The 24,213-nt window shown below is 44.4% G+C and overlaps 3 protein-coding genes across 4 annotated transcripts in view; 2 read left to right on the top strand and 1 right to left on the bottom strand.

Annotated features, from left to right (window-relative positions):
• LOC144128023 (uncharacterized) overlaps positions 1-21,695 on the top strand; it is a 185,909-nt gene extending 164,214 nt beyond the window's left edge. The window contains exons 2-6 of one of the 2 annotated variants that reach the window (XM_077661077.1): positions 12,632-12,793; positions 12,994-13,255; positions 13,416-13,523; positions 13,706-13,874; positions 21,527-21,695. In XM_077661077.1, coding sequence (XP_077517203.1) covers positions 12,651-12,793; positions 12,994-13,255; positions 13,416-13,523; positions 13,706-13,874; positions 21,527-21,597 — 753 coding nt within the window. In that variant the 5' untranslated portion in view covers positions 12,632-12,650 and the 3' untranslated portion in view covers positions 21,598-21,695. Of the gene's footprint in view, positions 1-12,631; positions 12,794-12,993; positions 13,256-13,415; positions 13,524-13,705; positions 13,875-18,219; positions 19,615-21,526 lie in introns of those variants that run through there. The other variant, XM_077661076.1, reaches the window with a different exon arrangement.
• On the bottom strand, positions 401-11,235 carry LOC144127661 (uncharacterized). The gene is made up of 5 exons (XM_077660607.1): positions 11,107-11,235; positions 10,866-10,926; positions 3,180-3,377; positions 2,854-2,864; positions 401-1,334 (listed from the first exon to the last, which is right to left on the bottom strand). The coding sequence occupies exons 1-5, from the start codon at positions 11,233-11,235 to the stop codon at positions 948-950; spliced, it is 786 nt and encodes a 261-aa protein (XP_077516733.1). The 3' UTR covers positions 401-947.
• On the top strand, positions 16,177-18,226 carry LOC144128020 (uncharacterized). The gene has a single exon (XM_077661073.1). It carries the CDS (start codon positions 16,433-16,435, stop codon positions 17,543-17,545), a length of 1,113 nt encoding a protein of 370 aa, XP_077517199.1. The 5' UTR covers positions 16,177-16,432; the 3' UTR covers positions 17,546-18,226.
• Positions 21,696-24,213: the final 2,518 nt, after the last annotated feature.

Raw genomic sequence — 24,213 nt, 5'->3', positions numbered from 1 at the left:
TAGCTTGCAAGTGCTGTAGTGAAATCTTTCACATGCAAACACGTAGACTAGCAGTTCTTTTGATTTGTACCTGCAGGTACTGGTTGGCTGTCGCAGCTTAAACTTTGCATTTAGCCGGCCTTCTTGGAGCAGTACCGGTTCCATTTATCGAGAACTGGCATGTTTTAAAATTGTTACATGGTTTGGCGGGGTTCGAAATAGCAGAACGTGGGTGCCATCAGCAAGTGTTTTTGGACGCATGTTTCTTTAGTCTTTTTTTTCCATGCCTAGTGCGGGTTGTCACAGGCATGTGCTGGCCATATTTTTGAAGCAATAGATTACTTCAGCAAAGTGGCAGGCTGTGGCATTTCATTGACTCAAGCTATGGGCCCATTTGTAGACGGCATCGGAGGAACTGCATTCAAAGGTTTAAGGTTCTTGAGTAGGAGGCACTAGCTGCAAGTGTTTAGGTTAGGTGAGACAGCAAAGATAATGGAACGCGTAGAGAGCAGTGCTGGCCTTTGTGCATTTATGTAGTGTTGACTGCTGCGTGAGCCAAGATTGTTGAGACTTTTCATACATGGAAACTTTAACAATGTGGCCTACAATTTTTCCTACTGGTTGGTTTTGCCAGCCATGCCAGGGGAGGTTTTTCCTTCCAAGAGCAGCCAGATTTGTAGCATACAGCAATGCGTATTTCCATGAATAAATTGCTGCTTGCATACAAAGATCCACAAGCGCCATATAGGCATAACAGCAGGAGAAGTACCACGCAACCATCCTACCTGCCTCCTGCTATGCGATAGCTTGTCAGACTTGCATGCAAAGCGGTGATGGGGCTGTATGTTTGTTCCCAAGTCATGTGCTTAAAACCATACATGTGCAAATGAAGTGCAGTTATGTGGATTTGCCACATATTTGTGCAAGCATTCAGACAGCATTCCAGTTTCTTTAGTTGTAGGCACCGTTTACTCTGGTGCCTCTCGCAGCCTACGAAGCTGCTCGAGTTTTATTTGTTTCTCAATTTCCAATATTTCCAGTTCTAATTTTTTTTTCTGGATGTCGAGAATTTTTTTTTCGTGCCGTTCGTCCAGAGTGCTTTTGTGTTCTTCCCTCATCAGCTTAAGATGCAGTTCGTGCTCTTCTCGCAGTAGAGCCGCTCTAAAGTCGTTTTCATCAGCGACCGACTTTTCTAAAAGGGCCATCCGCCCTCTTGGAGCCCTGGCAGGTTCACCAGTGGCCACTGCTTCAGCAGTAGTGGAACCAGCGGCAGCTCCAGAAGCAACTGTAGCACTAATGCAGCCTGCTGCAGCTGTGTTGGAAGCATCAGCAGGTTGTGCAACAGGTTGCACAGCAGGAAAAAAGAGATTGCTTCTTGCTCAATTGCTTCTGGAGTTGCCCCGCTCCTACCAAGAGCAGCCACTGATGACTGCGGCTGATCCATGAATGGAGTTTCCCACTCGTCTTCTGTAACAAAGAAAAGGTAAAAATTAGTTGGACAAACCTAAGCTGTCTGACTCAACAGCACAGATTGTTAGGTCAAATGGTGAAGAGACATAACGAAAGCTTTATAATGTTCTTATCTAAGGCATCAGTTGCCCTTCTCAGCGCCAAATAGCTGCCTTTGTTTCTTGGGGCCCCAGTTTAGTTGTTCTGTTTTAATCTGCCATATTCCTCAGCTTTCACTCTGAAGTATGCCTGGTGACCTCACTTTATTATTTCTGCTGATACTGTAGTGATAGTCACGCAGGCCACGAGTTTTTACACATGTGGTTATCCTCAAACTCTGCAGCTTTTTTGTTCTTTCAATGGGTTTCTTTTCAGTTTTAGTACATTTGCTAGTTTGCACTGGCGTATGTCCCCTGACCCAGGGAGCCAGTTATACACCCTTCCTTTCTTCAAAATCATCGGCGTCTAGAATTTTGTCAATGCCAATGAACGCCGAAGCATTCACTTTGTACATCCTGGAGTAGCTGAGGTAATCCACTTTCAATTTTTTGCAAAGGTTTTCTTTTAATGCCTGCCTGCTTGCTTCGCCGCATATATGCGATACCAATGCTAAGGTGGGGCATACAAGAAAAGTGACAAATACTGCAGCCTGAGCCACAGCCGATAATGGACGCATGTTCATTATCGGCTACAGTACAAAATAATAGCTACAGTACAAAGCTGCTATTTCTCGTGTCTTAATAAAGGAGTCCTGAATCAGAAAATCTCTGAATACTGTTTCAGTGTTGTTGTGTTGTATCGGCAGTGCAATTCATATAGCTGGTATTGCAACCTCGTTTATGTTTATGTAATACAGTGCACTGTAAAAATAAAGTGTGCACAAGTGACAATTGAGTCTTTTGTTATGCAAGAAGTTTTTACTGTTGACGCTACCTGCAAAAATATTACTGCACAGTTTTACTGTGTGCACACTGCAGCCACTAGTGCTACTTTTCAGTCTGCACTAATAAGCATGCTTGTAGGCAACCTAATTCAGGGCTACAGAAAACACGCTTCGAGTGAAACCTCTGTATTGCAAAACTAACAATTTCCTTAAAACTAGCAGCCCAATTCCAAAAGGCTTTGAGCATTACACATAGGCAAGCTGCACCATTATTCACAAGAATGTTGTTACCTTATCCCTGGAGCACCATCATGTACAAGTACACAAAAATATGGAAATGTATGTGAAGGAGTGCATGTATAATGAAACTGCATTAAAGTTGGCATTTGTTTAAAGTGAGGCAGGAATGCCAGACAAGACTCAAAAACATCAGGTGAGAATGTCATAATGAATGCAGTTCAGGTTGCAGCACTGAATGCCCGCTCCCTCAGTGTCCGACGGTTAACCCTCCTTCCACTACAGAAACACACCATACCACTCACATGAATGTAGGCTGTCAAGACAAAATGCCTTCGGAGTGCTGTCCAACAACATGCAGCTTGGAGCAGGTCATCCTTTCGCATTGTCAACCAATGCAGCCTTTATCTGCACAAACATTCAGCCAACCACATGTACAGCAGCTTTCCGCTGTGTTGTATTAATGAGATTTGTATAATTTGTTGTAGATGAACCCTACATTCCTCACAGCAGGTTCAAGGCAATATAAAAAATTGAAACACTGTCAATCGTGACAGTACACACTGCCACTGTCATCAAAGGAATATAAAGAGAGGAGTGCTGTTTTCCAACAACATGCGAAGTGCTTTACCTGAGTAATGGCATTCTGCATCGCCTGGCCCATCCACCATTGGCTGCAGCAGCCTTATCACAGGCAAACTTGCCACTGGTGGCAGGTCGATGCCCCCATCCGAGTCTGTGGCGTTGCCTGCCCTGGTCGAGATGTGGCTGGCAACAACCATCACCTGCTCGCTCTGAGCGCTCACGTGGCATTTCGCTGGCCCTCCTCCTGAAAAGAAAAAAACAATCGCACACAGCGACGCTAGCCTTAATTTATAGACAATGTGCCATTGAAATATTTTGTTCATGAAGTGCCACACAAAAGCAACTAAAGGCATACCAATGCATGCAACTGCGTGTTGTTTTCGCTCCGTTTTTATGCCGAGGTAGGTAGCTGTATGTACAGCCTTCCGGATTTTTGATAGTACCAAGCGAAATTGCGCGGCAAGTTTCCTCATGAACGTGAAGATCGCTAGTGTGGACACCGTCTGAACTACGGTGCACCCAATTTGCGCTTCGCGGTGCGACAGTATGCGAAGGGTACCAACCCCGAGCAAAATCGTGCGTTGTCTGTTCGCTGCTGGCCTGGCGCGAGCCCTCCGTCCCACTGCGCTGTCCGCTCATCGTCGTCTTCTATGTAGCAGAAATCGCATGCCTTCGTACTGACTTGAATGTAGTAAACATTCTATGTAGTTTTTAACAATTAAGGAGGCTGTACAGGATACTGCTCTTGCATTATTTACACGATTAACGCAGGTTGCACTTATCTGCGTTTGTAAATAAAGCAGTGTACACTACACCGAAAGGTTATTACGTGCCCATTTCCATGTTATCACATTGTTACCAAAAAAACTATGCATTCCAGTACATGCTGCTTACGCAGACCCAAGTAGAATAATCATGCCCTTAACCATGGCATACAAAGCATGCAGGAACAAACATTTGTAAACGGCCTGCAAGCCGCGCTCACCTGTCTTGTGGCGATCTCTCTTTTTCATCGCGTCCTCCTCCTTCGACTTCTGCTTCATATTAGCCCAGCATTGCTTGAGCTGATTGGGGTCCCGTCGGGTTACCCCGTGATGGCTGTTGAAGAGCCCGGCAATTTCCTTCCAGGTGGCCTTCTTTTTTGCCAGCGACGACACGTCGGTTTTTTTGCACTCTAGCACATGCTGGTATGTCTTCACCAAACCCAGTAAGAGTTCTTTTTCCTCGAAAGTAAAGCGAGGCGCTAGTCTCCGCTGGGAGCAGGAGTCGTCTTGCGATGATTGGAGCGACATTTTGCTGCCCGTGAGGTGAACACAGCGTACAGGAGAGACTTGCCAGTATAACACGTGAGCAACAAAGAAAAAGCATGGAAAAAACTGGCTATGGCTCAACTAGAATTGGCTCAATGTGGGGCATGTTGCCAGACTGAAGCTTCAATCAAGCGGAAGCAGCGAGTATCGTTGAAATGTAGTTTTTATAGTCAGCAATTTTCCGCAGAAGTCACACCTAGTACCTGTTGATGACTGCTGAACGAAATGAATTGTTTTATAGGAGAGAAATGGGTGTTATTATAACAGATTGTTCAATACTCTCACTCCCAGACGAGCAACGCGCCCTCGCATTCCAAGCACGCGCTTAACTTGACGAAGCAAGTCAGGCTGAGCATCTATGAAACACGAAACCCAACTTGGGCGTTCTGAAGCCGCCTTGGTGCTTCAACTCGACTTACCGTAGTTGAGTCGAAGCGCGATACAAGTTAGATTTCTGCATTCGGGGGTAAGAGGCTCCTGTGTGACTAGATTGCTTGTTGCACATAAAGTTGCATCTCGATAGTACCACATTTTTTCATGCTGAAAGCTACCAAACAACAAAACATCACTTAGCATGTTTCTATCTGTCACTAATAGGCACCCTTTGTTATCTGCATTTACAAGTGCAGGTGCACCGTTCATCATATCCCATTAAGACGGAGAAAAAATTCAAAAGCCTTTGAGCCTCTTCCATCAGTACGCTGCCTTACAATACTTTCTGACAATTTGCAGTCCTAATGCAGATGTTTTTTATGTCAAGAGGACTGCGGTATGGCCGCACAGCACACTTGACGAGAACACTTGAGGTCTCTTCACATAGTCATTGCCACAAATGTGTACCACTTTTTTTCTACAAACTAGTGGTTGAAATGCTTGAAAGTGTTGTCATTTAATTTCTAGTCATTCTGAATGCAATTTTATCTTTTGTTCCCTAAGACGCATACAGTCTAGCAACGAGATGCATTGTAATGTCATGAAGACGATTGGTAATGCAGTAATGTACAGTTACAAGAGCGTCTTCCACGCACAGCGTTTTTCATGAAACCTTGCTCGTTTGCTCAGAACACCCTCGCATTGCACTTCAAATGTTGTGTACTGTTTTTTTTTTCTTTTTTTAGGATGACTTGCTGTTTCCAGGAGCAAATATAACGCAAGCAGAAAGCTTGCTCATGGTGATGGCTCACAGTTTGCGACATGGCTGCTCCAAGGAGGCGACAGAGAGCCTAGTACGACTTATTGGTGCCCACTTTCCCTTGGGGGTGACATACCCAGGATCGAAATATGCCTTATTTAGGCATTTTATTGCCTGCGAAAAGCAATACAAGAAACACTTTTACTGTACTGCTTGCACTGAGTACATAGGTGAGGCAATGGAAGGAGAAGATATTTCATGTCCTAAATGTAATTTAGTGCACACACATGAGAATTTTATCAAATCTTCCTTTTTCCTTGTCATGGACCTCAAAAGCCAGCTCTGAGAGTTGCTAGAGTCTACAGTGGCTAAAAGAGAGGGAACCTCGGTTCAATACGAAGTGGCAGACATTACACAAAGCATTCATTATCATAAATTGCCTTTGTCTGCCGATGATGTCACACTCACCTTCAACACTGATGGTGTGCCTCTCTTTGAGAGTTCAAATCTGAGTATGTGGCCACTGCTGGTAATGGTGAATGAACTGCCTTACAAGCACCTGAGAGAGAAGCTTCTTTTGGCAGGCTTGTGGGTAGGGTCTGGGAAGCCAGTAATGAATACATTTTTTATTCCATTTGTGAAGGCAATAAATGAGTTGTCTGCTGAGGGAGTCACATGGCAGGACAGGATGGAAATACTTGTCGAAGGCATTTCCTGGACCCTGTTCAGTGGACAGCGTCGCAAGGTGCGATGTAATGAATATGACTCAATTTAATGGGGCAAATGGTTGTGCTTGGTGTGAGCACCCTGGCCAAGTTGTAGCTAAAGGTAATGGCTTTTGCCGTGTGTATCCACCGGCCACACCATTGCCCAAGCCGAGGACACAAGATTCTTTTGCTGAGCATGCCAGTAAGGCAAGGGTCAGTCAGCAGGCAAGCTTTGGAATTAAGAGCGCAAGTGTTTTGACAATGCTTGCATTTTTTACATTTGCAGTTGACCATTTGCACGCGGTGTGCTTAGGCTTCGTTCGAAGCACCTTGTTCATGTGGCCTATATGGGAGATATCGAGTCTCCCAAGGTCACTATCACAGATCAAAGAATGGAAGGCATCAGAGTGGAAGAACTGGGTGTTGTTCTATTTGCCTGTTGTGCTCAAGGACTTCGTTCCAGAAAAGCACTACAAGCACTGGTTAAGGTTTGTTGCCATGATGCACTATCTGCTTGGTCCGTCAGTACACATAGAAGAACTCCGAATTCAGAAAGAAATGGTAAATTTTCTTAACATATAACTCCCATCTCCTCCTTCACCTCGTGGAAAGTGTGAAAAACTGGGGGCCATTGTGGGGTTATTCCCTTTTTCCTTTTGAGGCAACGAACAGGACACTATGTAGATTTGTGAAAGGAACCCGATACCCTCATTTCCAAATTGTTCAGAAGTTTTGTATTCTGCAGGCACTTTCAGCACTATGGTCAGCACACTCACTAAACCCAAAAGGGCGCCACATTCTAGAATCCGACTTTAGATGTCTGATGAAAGGGTATACTCTGAGAAAGAAATTCACTAAAGTGGGGAGCGTTCTGCTTTTAGGCAAAGATGAACGTGTGGAGGGTGGTACAGTGTTCTGAAAAATGGTGCTTGGGCCTTTCAAATTCTGCACTGCAGGTCTCCACAAATCTCGCAGAAGAACTTCCTATGTATTCTCGAACGGGCTTTTTGGTCGCATTGTCAAAATCCTTTTACCTTGCAGTCATTCTTCAAGCAGAAGTGATCATGTTGAAGTGTATGTTGATATCATGAGTGTAAAGCAAGCAGTGTTCAGTAATGTCCCCCTGGATGAGAATTTGCAGTTTGTGAAGACAGAGTGTACATCACAAAGTTGCATCGTTGACGCAGTCTTTAAAAAAGTGCATATATCTGAATGACACAGAATCTCTCTACTTGTGTGTAGTGAATGAAAATGAAATGCTAGAGTCTGTATGAGTCCATATGTACCTTTTGTTCTGTCATAGGTAGCAGCTGTTGTAGAGGTGCCACACCACTGACACCTCTCCTTGATAGACATAAGACCTTGTCCATTATCTTGATGCCGAAATTTTCGTATGTTTGAGAGCCTTGGTGAAGGGGCCCACAGTATTAGTTGGCTACCAGGCATGTGACGTCAAGTCACAGTTTGCAATGTATGTAATAAGCACTGCCCATTTTATGTAATAGCATAAGGATCCCATTGATGCATCTTATTGGCGGTGTTGTGTTGCTGTCACACTCAGTGAGACAGCAGTTTCTGGAGAAAAGACTGTAGGCTCCCAAATGTTGCACCAGTGCAGGACTAACCGTGTTAAAATTTGTGTCACATCTAGCACAGAACTGCTAATCATAGCTTGCACCAGCCATCGGTTGGCCGTCGAACTGTCAACCAACACATGCAAGGACATATGTAGTACGGGTGTCCATGGGGACCTGCTATGCTATCATTTTGTCACATGTAATTAGCAATTATGTATCCCCTGAGGGGTAATTTTCATATGAAAACCTGTGAGACCGTTGGTTGTGGCACAAGCTGCTCTGTTTTTGAAACATTTAGGGCGTTAAATTCATTCTTCAAGGCTGCCGCTTTCTCTTCACGTGATGCAGATAGTGGTTCATGCACTTCTTCAGGATCTTTCCAATTTTGCTTCGCTATGCGGTAGCCATCATATTCCTTTGACTTTGAATGTGCATACTTGTTTACCAGCCTCACTGGGTGCCCAGTACCAAAGTGCTGTTTGTCTGAGGCAATGCCTGTTGTTGGAGCCTATCATCTCCATTTGTAGATGAGTCAACTTCTTCAAAGTTGCGATCATCATCACTACAGTCTGGTCAGTCCATATTCATCAAGTCGCCTGAGCGGTCCTTCGCTTCAGCACTTTGCACGTTGACACTTGGGTCATGTGCAGTAAACAGTAAAAGAACACGTGCGTTTTGCTCCAGCTGCCATGATGTGCACGTGCAATGAGGCTGGTTTATGGCAAAATTCATATGGTTCAAGATATTGCCAGCCGTTTAAGTGGGTGTCATACACCTGGCTGCTGTTTGTTGTTGACCTGGCCTGCACTTAACCATTCTTTTTTGAACAGCCGGTGCCAAGTTGCATTTCAACTACCAGAAGTTGCACTGCACGCTTATAGCTCTGCTGAAGAAATTTAAGGAACTGGTGCAGCGAGTGTACTTGAATCAAACAGACCTAGTGTTAGCAGAATGTGAAATATACATGTGGAAATTGCCATTTAAATGCTGCCCTGTGCGTGTAAATATGTTTGGAGCACTTGGCAGAAAAGTGTCATGGGAGCATTTCTTACAAATGTGAGGTATAAATATAAGGGAAAGGGGGAGGGGTTACACACTGTGCATGCACATTATTTTGGAAGTTTTCTGCTGTGCTTGTAAATAGCTCATGAATATTGCCTGTACAGTTGTGTAAATAGTGACTAAAGGCGTAGTGTTGTGCAGACGTTATGTGTTGAAGTAAGTCTGGCCATGAATGTTGAGAAATGTGTCCAGATCTTAATATGGTATTTGAAAAATTACCTTGTGTGCAATAAACTGCTCGCTTTTCAACCTTGTACTTTGGTACCATTTTTTGTCGGAATTCCATCTTCACTCTGCTGAACTGAATTCCTGCCTCTAAATATCAATACAAATGCACAACACTGCTGCACATTACAATCATTCTTGTGTTCTGCCTACTCTGCAGCAATATTGTTATTAAAGAATATTGTGTAAAGCATGTATAAATTACTGCAGTGCGATTAAACAAAAGAATGATGTAACAAGTACTCTTTAAAGTAGGCCCTAAAGTCAATAGTATCAACCAATTGTTATGACATCACGATATTATTCCCCTTGCATGTTTTAGCATGACATATCACAGGCAATTGGCAGGTGCACAGGCATTAATCCTGGATAAACCAGGACATCATAACAATCGGTAGGGCCCATGCCTCGTATGAAGGGCATTTGCTGCTTTGATCTTTAGTTTTATCCGTCTATAGCTACTGATAACACCGCAGTATTTATACTCACAGCTATTCAAAAAACCAGCTTCTGCTTTTCATAATCCTTACCTTGACATCTTGAGAAAGCAGAAGTATAGGAACGTTGCAGGCAATAAATAAGCATTTCATACATTTCAGTTCTTATGTCATTTTCTATCATATCTCTTAGAGCATTTGATGAATGCCATCTTGTCGAACCATTGCAATTGCTCGTAAGGCAAGTGTGGTTGGGTATAACTTTACGACAACAAGAAAGAACGGCATTACCTGCCAGCATGCCAGACACTGTGCATGCTTTCAAGTGGTTCTTGTGAAGTTCATTAGTGCTAATGATGTGCGAGATTTTTCCTTTACTCAATGCATCTGGGAGGTGCCAGGCTGGACCCCGGTTACCCACCGGTTTTTAATGGGTACAAGATTTCACCTGCCTTGGTCCTCGGCTCTTCTAAGGTGTGATGCTTGAGAAAAGGGTCTTGGACTGAATAGTCGCCTTGATGAATCGGAGATAAGTTCCGCCGTCAATAAGAAACCCTAAGTCCATGGTAGAAGTCCATTTGTAGCCAACGGATCAAGGTTTAGCGAGAGGTGTGTGCGTTCTTTCGAAAGAACTGCAGGCGACGGTGTGTGCATCGCGCGAGAGGTGAGGCGTCGTCGCGGAGACACCGTGGCTCGGGTCTGTCGTGTATGTTTTGCATTTGTCCCTGCATTTCGTGCCTTTTTGTTTTTGCATGAATCAAGAGTAGCAGCCGATTTCTAACATGGCAGTAGATTCTCCTGTCAGAACAGCTCATGACGTCGCACACAGTGCTACGAATGCTTGCAAAGCATTTACTGTTGAACATTTTTCTGGTGGGTGCTGAAAAAAAACAACAGAAATTCAACAGAAATTATGCACCATATTTGTGTTGAGTTTTTGGGCACAGAAATTTTGTTGGGTGAGTGTTGTGTAAACTCAACACGAGTTGAATTTCCATTGAATTTCTGCTGGCTCAACACATGCTCAACATTGCGTCAACATAAATTCAAGGCTCATTTTTATAAGGGTTATGCGATGCTTGGTGACTGATGTTTGTCGAATCCTCGATGACGTCGAAAAGCAGCCTTTGTATCGTCGGAGCAGACTTCTGAGCAGCTGTTGCTTAATAGTAGTGATACTCTGAATCACTACTATTAAGACTTGGATTAATGTCGTAGTCTGGTTCGGGAACCATGGTCGTCGAGGTAGATGCGGCGGAATCAGAGAGGACAAATGCATTACTGGTGTCCAGAATTTCCTCAATGTACGCGATCGTCATTCCCTTGTTGATGTGCTTGAACTCCTGGATGAAGTTTGTCAGCAACACTTCAGTTTTCCCTTCATGCAGTTGAGCGATCCCTCTTGCGATGCAAATTTCACGGTCTAGCAGTAGACGTTGGTCGCCTTCGATGACACCTTCTACGTCAGCGGGTATTTCGGTGCCGACCGAAATAACAATGCTGGAGCGAGGCGGGACGCTCACTTGATCTTCGAGCACACTCAAGGTGTGGTGACTATGAGGGCTCTCCGGCGGTATCGCTTTATCTTCCGACAGCGTTATTGACTTCGACTTCAGGTCGATGATTGCGCCGTGTTGGTTCAGGAAGTCCATACCGAGAACGATGTCTCGTGAACACTGTTGGAGGATAACGAAGGTGGCAGGGTAAGTGCGGTCATGAATGGTTATTCTTGCCGTGCAGATTCCAGTCGGCGTGACGAGGTGTCCTCCAGCAGTCCGAATTTGAGGGCCTTCCCATGCGGTCTTAACTTTCTTCAACTGGGCTGCAATGTGTCCACTCATTATGGAGTAATCAGCCCCTGTGTCCACTAAGGCGGTAACTGCGTGGCCGTCGAGAAGCACGCCGAGGTCGGTGGTTCTTTGTCTGGCGTTGCAGTTAGGTCTTGGCGCCGGATCACGGCTGCATCGTTTTGAACTGAAGTTGGAACGTCAAGTCGTCTTTCGTCAGTGTAGTCTTGGCTTCCTGACTTCGTCGGGACGGCGGCGTGTCATTATTATGTCGTCGAGATGGTCTGTGCGTCGTCTTTGTCGGCGGTGGAGGATCTTCGTCAGTTCGACGAGCAGCAACCGCGCCTCCATCGGTTGCTGCTTTTAGTTTTCCGAATATGGGCTTGCAGAGCGGCCCCGTTCTGGGCCAGTGTATGGACGGCGCTGCGGCGACAGGTAGCGGCCTGGTGACGGCGACCGGGACGGCCGTCGAGGGCTCCACCGAGTAGCGGCGAGGTATTCGGCGATGTCACGAGGGCGAGGTGGTGGCGTAGGTTTGGTTTTCTGCTTTGTTCTGTTCGACGGTCTCGCCCGCTGGCTGCGGCGGTTCTCCACCACTCCCTTCGTCGTCTTCCTCATTTAAAACCTCGGTTTCTTGGCGTTCGGTCTGCCGCCCCTCCTTGACCGTAGCCGCTGGCTGTTGTTTTCGTCTCCACGGGTGTCGGTCGCTGCCTCTCTGTTTCCATTAGTGTCTTAATGACAGAGGCAGTTAGGCGCTGCACGAAAAGAATCGTGGTGAGCAAATTCAAGCGTTCTGCAGGGACACATCGACAGGATGGCGTGATTAGTAGCCGACAAATGTTGTCCTAGGACCTGTCCCGGAATACGCACACGAACCGTCCCACTTGCGGGCTCATTTCCTGCCTGCAGCATTTCGTCATTGTATCTAGTAATAATATTAAACGATCATAGCAGCAGTAATATTTAAAATTAATATTTGTTATCAATATTTCGCCTTTGAAGGGTTTAGTTGTGCTACTACTAGGGAGCCTAAGTAAACGAGCTAAAATAGAGTTCACCCCCTTACATGTTTTCTGAAGCAGTGTTTCAGATATATGTGTGTATTTCACATAAAATAAAATAAAAATTATTCGCCAATAGCACCCAGAGGTGTAATTTCAGTCCATTTGTGGGAGAACTGCATGCTTCGAATGGATATGCTACTTGATATTGAATGTTGTATGCTTAACTTTAACAGTATTTTTGTTTGTTCCTGGTGCAGCCCTGATGGAACTCCATGGATGCCTACAGACGTGGCACGAGTTTGCAGCACTCATTTTGTGGGCAACTGCATAAGTAATATGAGTGGCCATCCCTCGTACATTCCAACTATTTTTCCACCTGTGTACAAAAAGAAAGCACCCGACCGAGAAAGGACGCAAAGGTAATATTGCCAATCAAACCGAGAATAGAATTTGCAGTCACTTTTGGTAAATGTGTGTGTAAATGTGTAAGGCTATGGTGTACGCGCATTGACAGAAGTGGTAATGCATTGCACTAGACACCAGTGTATGGCAGATATGTGCCTGCTACTTCCCAAATAGAGCTGTTATATTTTATTTTTGTCTTTATTTTTCAATACAGGTGTCAGCGGCGCTTGATTCAGGCAGCTTCATCTAGGCTACACAGTATAAAAAAGAGACGTTTACCACAAACCACCAAAGTGTCAGTGCCAACAGCACCTACACTCGACGATTCAGTCAGTGCAGACGAGACCGAAGAGGAACATGGACACCAAATGGACTGCAGTGACAAATTTGAAGACGATGGGATGCTAACAAGTGACACGGATGATCTGCAGTCTCCTACTACAGGAGGCCTTTCACTAGTAACAAAGGCTGATGTTGTAAGCACCCAGTATTTTTGTAGATGTTGTGATGTAAATGTTTTTATACTCCAGAAAGTTGTCATTATGTTTACACTCTATCTGGTCTTTTTCTCACAACACTTTGGAGCATACCAAAACCATATGCCTTGCAAACAATTTTTTTTTTTTGCTATTTCAGGCATGCCAAACAGAGTCTTCAGCCACTGGAAAGCTTACTATCTTTCTCTCAATGACGAATTGTGATGAAGCATCTGCTCAAGTTACTCACACCGAGCAGACCAACCAGGTTGAACCTTCATTGAACTTTTCATTCTCTGTTTTGTTTGTACATCTTTGGTTGTTATTTATATAGGAACAGGCATTTTTGTCAGCTTAATGGTTGAACTTCCAGGAAAAAATTATTGTCTTCTTAAAGTTGCTGCTGTTTTATCAGCATGTAATGTTGATGTTCACTCTACTTCTCTATAGGTCACTCGGACGGATGGAAGTTGGCGAAGAAGGTGTGGTTTTCAAGGCTTTAACTCACTGCAAGGAAATGAAGAAACACTACAAGACGTGTGTGGTGTGACACTCCCAGTATACAGCCTGTTGTTGAACCTGCTACCTACCTCTTGGTACAAGAGCACAGATGTCACACGTGAGGATAAGTTGTTTGTTCCTAGCTAAACTTCGCCTTGGGATAACATACAGCGCCTTGGCAGTTATATTCGGAGTGAGTGCGACAACTCCATCAAATATCTTCAAGAAAATGCTCGAGATCTTGAGTGTGGTGCTGCAGGAATGGGTCTACGTGCCACCAAGAGAAGTCATCAAGCTGTCCATGCCACCTGCATTTAAAGTAAACTACCCTAACCGTACTTTCATCATAGACTGCAGTGAATTCCATACACAGATGCCGTCAAAACTAGATTGCCAGCATGTTTTATACTCCAACTACAAAGCAGGCTACACCGTAAAGTTTCTTGTAGGCATCATCCCCAATGGGATGATAGCCTTTGTGTCTAAGGTGTATGGTGGGCGGCATACTGACTCATTCATCACTCAAGACTCTGGATTCCTAGAGCTCATCAAACCTGGCAATCTCGTCCTAAGTGACAAAGGGTTTCCTAGCATTAGGAAAAACGTAGAAGGAAGAGGGGGAATTCTACTCATGCACCCATTTAATTCTGCTGGGGGTCAGATGTCTGAAGAGGCCATGGACAATACTTACAAAATTGCGGCTGTACGCATTCATGTTGAGCACGTCATTCAGAGGTTAAAAATTTACAAGATCTTATCCCAGGGTTCGTGCGGGTCCTTGAAAACCCTTGAATTTGAAAAGTTTGTTTTCAAGGCCTTGAAAGTCCTGGAATTTTCGCAGATCCTTGAAAATCCTTGAATTTCCTAAATTTTTAGTCTTAATAAACTTCCAGTGATTGTATTTAATAAAATATCAACCCACCTGCAATCCCGCTGTGATATTGTTAAAAATAGAGTGTTAGTTTCGTACAAAGTCAAGTAAGTACGTGCCTAGCAGACGCTCGTGAACGTCTGGCCACAATGACGCTGGCTTGTCCACTGTTTCCGCTCAACCATTTCCTGTGTACTTTCCAGTTGAGTAGATAAATGGCCACCGCTGTGTGTGTGTGATTGCGCGCTCGAAGCGTGATATTTTGTGCGCGTTTAGCGCTTGCGTGTGCAGTTGTACCGACACGTTTTGTGCATGTGTAACGCTTATGCGTGCGTGTGCGGTTATATCGTCACATTTTGTGCATGTGTAACGCTTATGCGTGCGTGTGCGGTTCCGTCGTGACATTTCGTGTCTTTAGCGCTTGCGTGTGCGGTTGTATCGTCACGTTTTGTGCACGTGTAACGCTTATGCGTGCGTGTCTGGTTCCATCGTGACATTTTGTGCGATGTGTATGTGCGGTTGTATCGCGAGATTTATTGCACGTGTACGGCGGTATCGTGACATTTTGTGCATCTGCAGCGTAGTGTGTGCCAGTCAACGTGCGTGCAAACAATGCCCGGAAAATGCAAATTTCAGAGGTCGTGGCTGAACAACAACTACCGAGAGTGGCTTGCGCCGGACATGTCAAATCTGCACAAGGCAAAATGCAAATTTTGCTGTAAGTGTTTCGACATCACTGCCATGGGGGAGTCGGCACTAAAAAGCCATCTAAAAAGTGCAAAGCATAGAGAGCACATGCAAGCCGCCGGGAGCAGCTGCATAATAAGGAGCTTCCTGACCATATCTGAATGTCAAGCGAATGAACCACAGCCAGTGCCATCGCAGTCGTCAAACTTGATGGATGCATGCAAGAAGCATGAACTTGTGATAGACGCAGAAATTCTGTGGACATTGAAGGTTATAACATCGCACTATTCATATAATTCGTCATCACAGGTGAATGAATTGTTTAAGAGGATGTTTCCAGACAGTGAGGTGGCACAATCTTTCACATGCGGTGAGCAGAAGTGCTCGTATATCGCGTGCCATGGTTTGAGGCCATTCTTTCTTACCTCTTTGCGGCGGGAGATAGAGAACAGCGACTACTATGTTGTCTTGTTCGACGAGTCTCTGAATGAGAATTGCCAGCAAAAGCAACTGGACGTTCATCTAAGGTACTAGGATGCATCACAGTCGGTCACCGTACGCTACTTCACATCTGTGTTTATGGGCCATGCCAGGGCTGAAGACCTGCAAGAAAAACTGCTTGGCACCTTAGAACCACTTCCGTTACATAAAATAGGGCAAATATCAATCAATGGACAGACCCAATGTGAATCTCAAGGCATTCAGAGGCCTGCAGGAGCACCTACAAAACTATCAGGTGAGGTGCTTAGACTTGGGCAGCTGTAGCTTGCACACTGTGCATAATGCCTACAAGGCAGGTCTTACAGCAAGCGAATGGAGCTTCGACATTTTACTCTCAAGTGTGTGTAGGCTGTTTCTTGATGCACCTGCCCGGAGAGGACTTTGTAGCTGTCACTGGGCAAACTCTGTTTCCTCTGAAGTTCTGTGCACATCGGTGGATTGAGAACGTCGCAGTGATAGAGCGGGTTCTGCTTCTCTGGCCTGACGTCAAGAAGTATGTGGAAGTGGCAAGAAGCAAGGAAGTGAACCTTCCCAGGTGTGCTTCTTTTCAGAATGTTTGTGACTTTCGCTGTGACCCACTAGTGGTAGCAAAGCTCAAGTTTGCACTTGCTATTGCAATGACCCTCCAGCCATTTCTGACACACTTTCAGACAGATAAGCCAGTTATGTTCTTTTTGGCAAAGGACCTTGAGAATATTGTCAGAAAACTGCTAACAAAGTTTCTCAAGTCTTCTGTTCTCTGTTCATCAGTGGGAATCACTGGCCTCCTGAAGATTGACTTTGAAGATTTAAACAACCATGTGCCACTCGAGAAGATAGATGTTGGTCACACAACCGAGCAGCTTCTTAAAAACCACAAAGTAAGTGTGAAAGCTGCATTTGCATTTCGCATGCAGTGCAAGCAGTTTCTTCTAAGTGTCACAAAAAAGATCCTGGAGAAGAGCCCCCTGCGATATCCCATTGTGAGAGGCCTCTCTTCACTAGACCCCAGGCAGATGTCATCGAAGCCGGATGAGTGTGCGGAAGGCTTAAAGAAAGTTCTGGATGCACTCATTTCAGCAGAGCGAATCCATGAGCATTCAAAGGATACGGTGCTTGCACAGTTCATTGAGCTGCTACAGGAGCGCAAACATGAGTTGCAGCTATTTCAAAGGAGCTCGCATACACTTGACAAGTTTTTCTATGAACTTTTAAAGGTTGGCTCAGCATATGCAGAGCTTTGGAGGGTTGTAAAACTGCTGCTTACACTTAGTCATGGCCAAGCAAGTGTAGAGAGAGGATTCAGTGTGAATCGCCAGGTTTCAGTAGAGAACATGAAAGAAGTATCTCACATTTCACAGCGGATTATCTGTGATGCTGTACACATAGCAGGTGGAATTTTCAATGTGCCCATCACAAAGGAATTGAGAGCATCTGTGGCTTCTGCGAGGAGCCAATACCGTGCCTTTTTGGAAACACAGAAAAAGCAGGAGCGTGAAGATGCGAAACAGCGGAAGAAACACTGCATTGATGAAGAGATTGAAACTCTCAGAAGGAAGAAAAAGAAACTAGAAGCCGCAGTTGCAGAATTGACAGCATCAGCAGACTCATATGCAGAAAAAGCAGAGGTAACCAGTGACCTGACTTGCATCATGAAGTCAAACAGCCTAAGAAAGACTGCCAAGAGCAAGCAGCAGGAGATCTTGGACATCGATGTAAAAATTCAGGAGAAGCAAAGTGAGGCCACCTAAGGGCTGAGTGAGTGTTTGCTAGGCTGATCTTCTTTAGCAAATAAATGTTTGCATCATCTAACGCACTGAAAGTGGTCATCCGTGTAACACACAATAATGAGAAGTGGTCGAAAAAGGAAATATCGCTGGAGCCATCGTTTTATCTGAAGACAAGTTTCTTTGTTAAAACGTTGGCTCCAGCGACAATCCCCTTTTTCAGTGAATTCTCATCATTTCACGCCTCTGTCTACCCCTGTACATCTGTCCTATTTGGATTTCTAACAGGCAATGTGGTCCTTGAAAATCCATGCACAGGGCCTTGAAAGTCCTTGAAAACCCTTGAATTTTTGTCATATACACCAGCATGAACCCTGTTATCCAACAGACTACCTTTAAGCTTGGTCCCCCACATGAGCTGAGACTGACGAGCAGTTCATCCAGTGCCATTTAGAATGCTGCAGTGCATGTAGTTCTGCTAGAACTTTCTCTTCTGATTAGGAAACCAAGGTCGAATCTTTCTTTTCCTCTCAATGTTTTCTGTCCATGAAAAATATAACGACAGACCAACACACCTTCACACAAAATATCTTTATTATTTCAGTCGGTTAACTACTACCATAGGTTCGCCGTGCTTAAAACAGTAAATGATGCTGAAGAGTATAAACAGTAAATGATGCTAAAGAGTATACTTACAGGAGGAGATGATATGGTTCCGGCTGCTGCCAGCTGCATATGGCAGCCACACTGTCAACGGTGTGCCTTTGGAATGGCAAAAGTAAGATTTTCCAGGCTAAAGTGGCATATTTTATATTTTCCACAGTAAGTCTGATGTTAATGTATTTCTGACACAAAAAAATCAGCATCAGGCTTGTGTACTCAGTTTCATACACGGCAGTCAACACTGCCAAAGCCTGTTCATACAAACGACTTCCACGCCCCAAAAGTATTTTGCCATTCAACCAAAGCGAACTGTGAACAGAGGCATATTTCATTACGATAAATATCAAGTGCCCGTCCTGCACTTCGTTTCACTTCTTGCCACACTTTCATTCTGTGAATCGAGATTTCGAAAAGTACGAATGACATGTGTCGTTATGACACTTGACTCGTTAAGTGTTCCACAGCAGCGGTATGTGTATTCCCATGACACGTGGAAAGCTTTATGGCGGCCAAACTGGCTGTTGCATCAATGAATGTTTGAGGGAACATGCCCAAGATTTAAGTGATTTAAAGGACAAATACGCAAATTTGGATGCGTAAGTTAGTAAATACAAAGGATGCGTGGCTTGGTTTGGAGAGACAAAGATTCTCGGCAAGGAGTGCTGACAAGACGGCAGCTGTCAGCTTGGAAATGTACCATATAAAGAAATATGGCACTAGATGTGTTAGCACCTCGTCATTATCGGTCTTTGCTGTAGAAGTCGACTTTTTAGAAGTGGCCAACAATTGAGTTGTTTTTCATTTGTTTATTTGGTATGTTGTTTTGATTTTATTTGATGCTGCCATCATTCCAAACTGCGTGCTCCCATCCTTTTCCCACCTGTTCCTCGCCTTTATAAGGTGTTCCCCTTCCATCAATAAACATTACTCGACAGTCAGCGTTTGTGTCTAGTATTCCTTCCTTTGTTCTGTGGATGCATGTGGTAGCACTTTTTATTTCTAGAATCATCAGCCAATGCATCTATAAGAGAAGTGTTGTCAGCATCATTGAAATCGCTAAATGTGGTAAGAACGAAGGGTGGTTTGAGAGCAATGCATGAAAGAGAAACGAACCGTTGTGACCAGAAATGCCTGTACCAATTCATAACTGTTACCATTCATGGCAAGGTTCAAGCTAAGAAACACCAGGTGCATATCAGGCTGAAATTTATCACTTCTCTGACAAAAGGGGCATCATGACCACACGTCGATAGAGAGGGCCAATGAATGTCCCGCATGTTGGAATCCCAAGACAGATAAAATTAGAAGGACCTAAGTTGTATTTGTGCATGAACATTTAGAGCACTTGTAAAAAGTTGACTGATAATCCCGGTATATGAGGGTACACCAACTGTACATGTCCTTTATAAGGTTTAACGTCCCAAAGAGACTGTGGCCATGAGGGACGTCGTAGTGAAGTGCTCTGGAAATTTCAACCACCTGGGGTTCTGTAACGTGCACAGTACACAGGTGTAGAATTTTGCCTGAATCGAAATTCGACTGATGACTTGCATTAGCATAAATGTAATTGCCTCTATCCAATGACAAAACACTGCAGTTTCATAGCACGCACTTTCGTTAACATGCTACTGAGAAAGCACTTCGAGCCGCACTCCTCGGGTTTCAGCGGCATGTCTGTGTATGAAGCCTCTGAGTAGCAAATGTAATTGTCAGTGGGCACCCCATTCCTGCTGTGAGTAGGCGGTGGCGCCCACCAACAAATTGAGTTATGCACCTCTCCTTTTCTCAAAACCAGCGCAAGGGCAGGCTCCCGTTGAGATTTTGAGGTAAGGGAAAGCGCATAACTGGCACCTTAGGTGGGCGGACACTACAATCGCGCTTTAACATAGCACGTGGCAGTGGTGGCCACCTGCAAGAAAACCGTGCTTGCGCACAATATATCTTGCTTAGCAATGCTAAACCGCCAGCCTTTTCCTTTTTTTTTTGTTTCGCGAGCGTTTCACGGGGCCGAAGTACTGGGGAGAAGAGTGGGATTGAAAATGAAACTACGTTCGGTATTGTAGCACTTTGTGAAACACATCCGACGGCTTCAGCAGCAGGACGGTGTTCACGGTTACATTCGCGCTTGGAGCGAACCCCAGATTTGGAGAACAGCAGGTTTGATTTATGGGGAGCCATAAAAATACATCGATAATGTGGTAACCTAGCTGGCGGTTCCCTTCAACTCGTCCTTACCAGCGGTGGCTACAACAAACGGCTCTCTTCACAAAGCGATTCGCTGGCTGAACACGCTCTTAGCGCACTAGGTGCAGGTTCTGTCCTTGCCACATTTAACGTTATCCAACCGTAATTAGTACAGAAAGGTCGTTTCCTGCGCCCGTCCAACAATATTTTCCGATGTCATGAAATTTGGCAGCGGACTTACCAAAATAAGGCATCGTCTTCGTCTCGGTTTGCCAACGGTGATCGGCATCGAACATTGCCTTTTTTTCTTGTTTTGCAGTCTGGTTGCATGCATAATTAGTAGGGAAAGCATGTTGCAAGCGCTGCGACGTTTGTGTAGTATTCAACATCACACTCTTGAATGCAAGTTTTAGTCTTACGTACTTGAGCACAGCGCGGCGGCACCACCTAAACTTGTTTCTTTATGAGAGTAATATGTTACTTCTCTGAACATATAATGGTAACACTGATACTTTTACAACACTATTGTTTCAATAAGCGAAGCAGACAGTTATCATTTTGGTTAGTGTCGCCACCTGCTGCTGGAAAATGTGGAGTGCAACGGCGCCCTGTTTGAATAGAAATTTCGGGATTCGACATTTGAAGTTTCAAAGCATAGTTTTGATGTGTGCATCGGTCACTGATCATGCAAGGTTGCGTTGCGACATAGATTTTAAATATATGGCAGGCAGCTTCGATCATGAATATATAAGATGCTCATACGACCATAGGTCGCGTGGTTTCCAAGAGCTAAGTACTTGCTTTGTACAGGTTGTTACTAGTCATCCGCGTTACGTAAAATATTCGTATTAGTGCCACGAAATAAAGGAAACCTTAGTACAGCACAAAGTAGCTGGAGGTGGGAAGCTCGGCGTTGACTCGCGACGAGTTGGGCTCCCCCTTTGTCTTGCAGAAGCGCAACTGAAAGTTGGGAATTTAAATTGTCATTTGTGCCCGACTGATACTAATTAGAACACCTACTGGACTCGGATTTTTTTTTATTGTATGCACTTGGTTTTGTTTTATTTTACATTTCATGCAGTGAACAAAAGTGCACAAAGAACTGAGATGAAGCGAGACAGTTTGTTTCAGTACATTCCCTTTATTTTTCTCTTATAGGTACAAGCATCGAAACTTGGACTGGGATGCAAGACCCGTGGTGGAACTGCATGGACATGACCAATAACTAAGCACTGACACTCATTTTTCCAATTAAAATTCCCAAAGAGAAATGTTGCAGTCAGGTGGCCATCGGTTGAAAGGAATAAAAGGTTCAAGCACAGCCTTCATACCTGGAGTCTTTAGTTGGAACCGGTTGTGCAGGGAAAAAGTAATTCAGACTAATTCAAGTAATTTTCACTTATGGCAAGGAACAAGTGTGCCTTCTGGATGGGCCAAAAGATCTCTGCCTGCATTGTTCTGGAATAAATGTGCCCTTTGATGGGCACAGCAAGTGCTCTTTTTAAAGAGTTTACACTGACTCCCAAATAGAAACACTGATATAATGCAGTAGGATACAACTTTATGGCCCACTGGGTTCTTTAATACTCCAGTGATGAACTGCAACAGTGAATGAATTGAGCTTTATAACAGTTTATATCAAGGAAACTAGATGCGTCCAAATTGAGCTCATAATTTTGCCTGGTGGTTAGAGTCTTCAAGTCACAAAAAAAAAATAGAATCCTTTAACAGACAATTCTGTATGGCGGTCATGAATGCGGGCAGAGCTTTACTGCAGGCATGCTGAATCTGACTCTACCGTCACTTTCCTTCTCGGTGACCACAAAGCCAACAGAGGCCATTGCTGCGAGGTGCATTGGTTTTAGTCCAGCAGTACCGCCTTTTTGTTTATATCGAGGTGAGAGTTCAGTACAGTAAGCACCTTTGCAAGTCTTTCAAGGTGGTTACTGACCTTTTGGTTGAGATGTTAAGTGCAATGCTAGACTTCGCAATATGTGGGCATGGTGGGCTGGGAAAACGAGGGGCATCCTGTTGGCCGAGCAGACTTCTGCGTGCTAGGGCCTTCAAGGCACCTTGGCAGAGGCAACAGACCACTTCGAACCCTGCTTTCCAATGAGCTGTAGCCTTTTCCTGCCCTTTGCTTTGTCTCACTTCCCTACTTTTTTTCACAATTTTCCGGTGCTCTCTTACCTGCTAATTTTTTTCCTGGCAGCTAGGGCACACCTGTGGTGGAAGTAAAGTTGGTGATGTCATATTTGGTTATGGCGGTGCTGTGCAGTAGGCGCAATTTGGACTTGCTTTCAAGTTCCTGTCCAGCTGTTTTGCTGGGGTTAATGGTGGGTGCCTGACAACAGAGCTGAAATAAGTTAACATCCATGGATTATCTTTGCACATTCTAAGAAAAGCCTGATGGTCCTCTAAAAAAATGGGCATTTCACATCAAGGAGAGATGAGTTTTTCCCTATACGCGAATGAAATTTTTTTATGCTGCCTTGTTATGTACAATGCTTCCTTGTAGCTAAGTGCTTCGCAGGCATGACTGAACTGAGATACAAAGGAGGATGGCCGGTGGGGATCATTTCTTTAGGTGTCTAGCACAGGCTACAGTGGGAAAAGAAATTTGAAAACTATAACGGAGGGTACTAAGCGCTAGTTCTTCAGATGAACGATGGGTGAAAAAGCGGAAAGTCCGTGTGTATACTGCGACCGACATCAATGACGACTGCGGGAAGCCATGTCGACGGATCCCGACTGAAGCTATCGCGCACACTCTAGCTTTAATCGGAGCTAAACCATCTGCAATTTTTTTTCTTTGTGTCTTTTCCTGGGACCAAAACGAACGCTTGTAGAAAGCATTGGCTCGATCAGATCAATTCCGCCAAGCCATTCTTAATACATAGACAGTGGCTATAAATGCTGTATGCTAGGTCATAGATGTGTACAGAGAAGTGCAAAGTCCTTTGATTGAGGTGGCAGGTGGTTCCATTCATTGCTTGTTTTGGGAATAAATGAGTGCAAATATGTGTTCATGCGACAAAAGGGGATACCTACCTTAGGGTGGTCTTTATGGGATGAAATGTATTCAGGTTCAGAGAGAAGCACTTTTTGAGATGGCGATTGTGATGATAAATTTTGTGAAAGAGAGATAAGTGAGACACTTTTCTTCGTAAGGAAAGAAGTGGAAGGTTCAAATTAGCTTTCATATTTGATACACCAGATAAACGAGAGTAGTTGTGAAGTATGAATCTTGCACAGCAATTTTGCAGAGACTCCAAGGTTTGAGTGTGACATTTGAAACCAAGTTCCCACACCGAGCATACATATTCCAGTTTTGGGCGTAGGAGTGATTTGTAGAGTAAAATTTTTATAGAGGATGGTGCCATAGTGAAATTTTGCCTTAAATACCCAAGCATGCGATTGGCATTGCTGCAAATGAAGTTTATATGTGTTTGCGAGGACAGATTGTTGGTATGTAAACACCTCGGTATTTGTAAGACGTCACGTGTTCTAGGGAAATGTCATCGATCTGGTAGTCAAAAACATTAGTGAAAACAGGAGGTGGGTTCAGAGAAATTTGCGTTGCTTTGAACTTAGGGATAAGGAACATGTTCCAGGTGTTACGCCAGTCGGATATAATATTAATGTCAGACTGAAGTTGGGCAGAGTCTGAGATAGAACTAATCGTTCTGTAAATTAAGCAGTCATAGGCAAACAATCTAATAGAAGTGTTAATGTGGTCAGGCAAGCCATTAATGTAAATAGGGAAATGTAATGGTCCCAGCACAGAACCCTGGGGTACAGTGAAGTAAACTGGAGGAGAAGAATCAGAGTTATTGGCATATACA

Source organism: Amblyomma americanum, chromosome 4, assembly GCF_052857255.1.
Source record: "Amblyomma americanum isolate KBUSLIRL-KWMA chromosome 4, ASM5285725v1, whole genome shotgun sequence".
Taxonomy (NCBI): domain Eukaryota; kingdom Metazoa; phylum Arthropoda; class Arachnida; order Ixodida; family Ixodidae; genus Amblyomma; species Amblyomma americanum.
The sequence above is the reverse complement of the archived record's forward strand: the minus strand, read 5'-3'. Positions and strand labels throughout refer to the sequence as shown.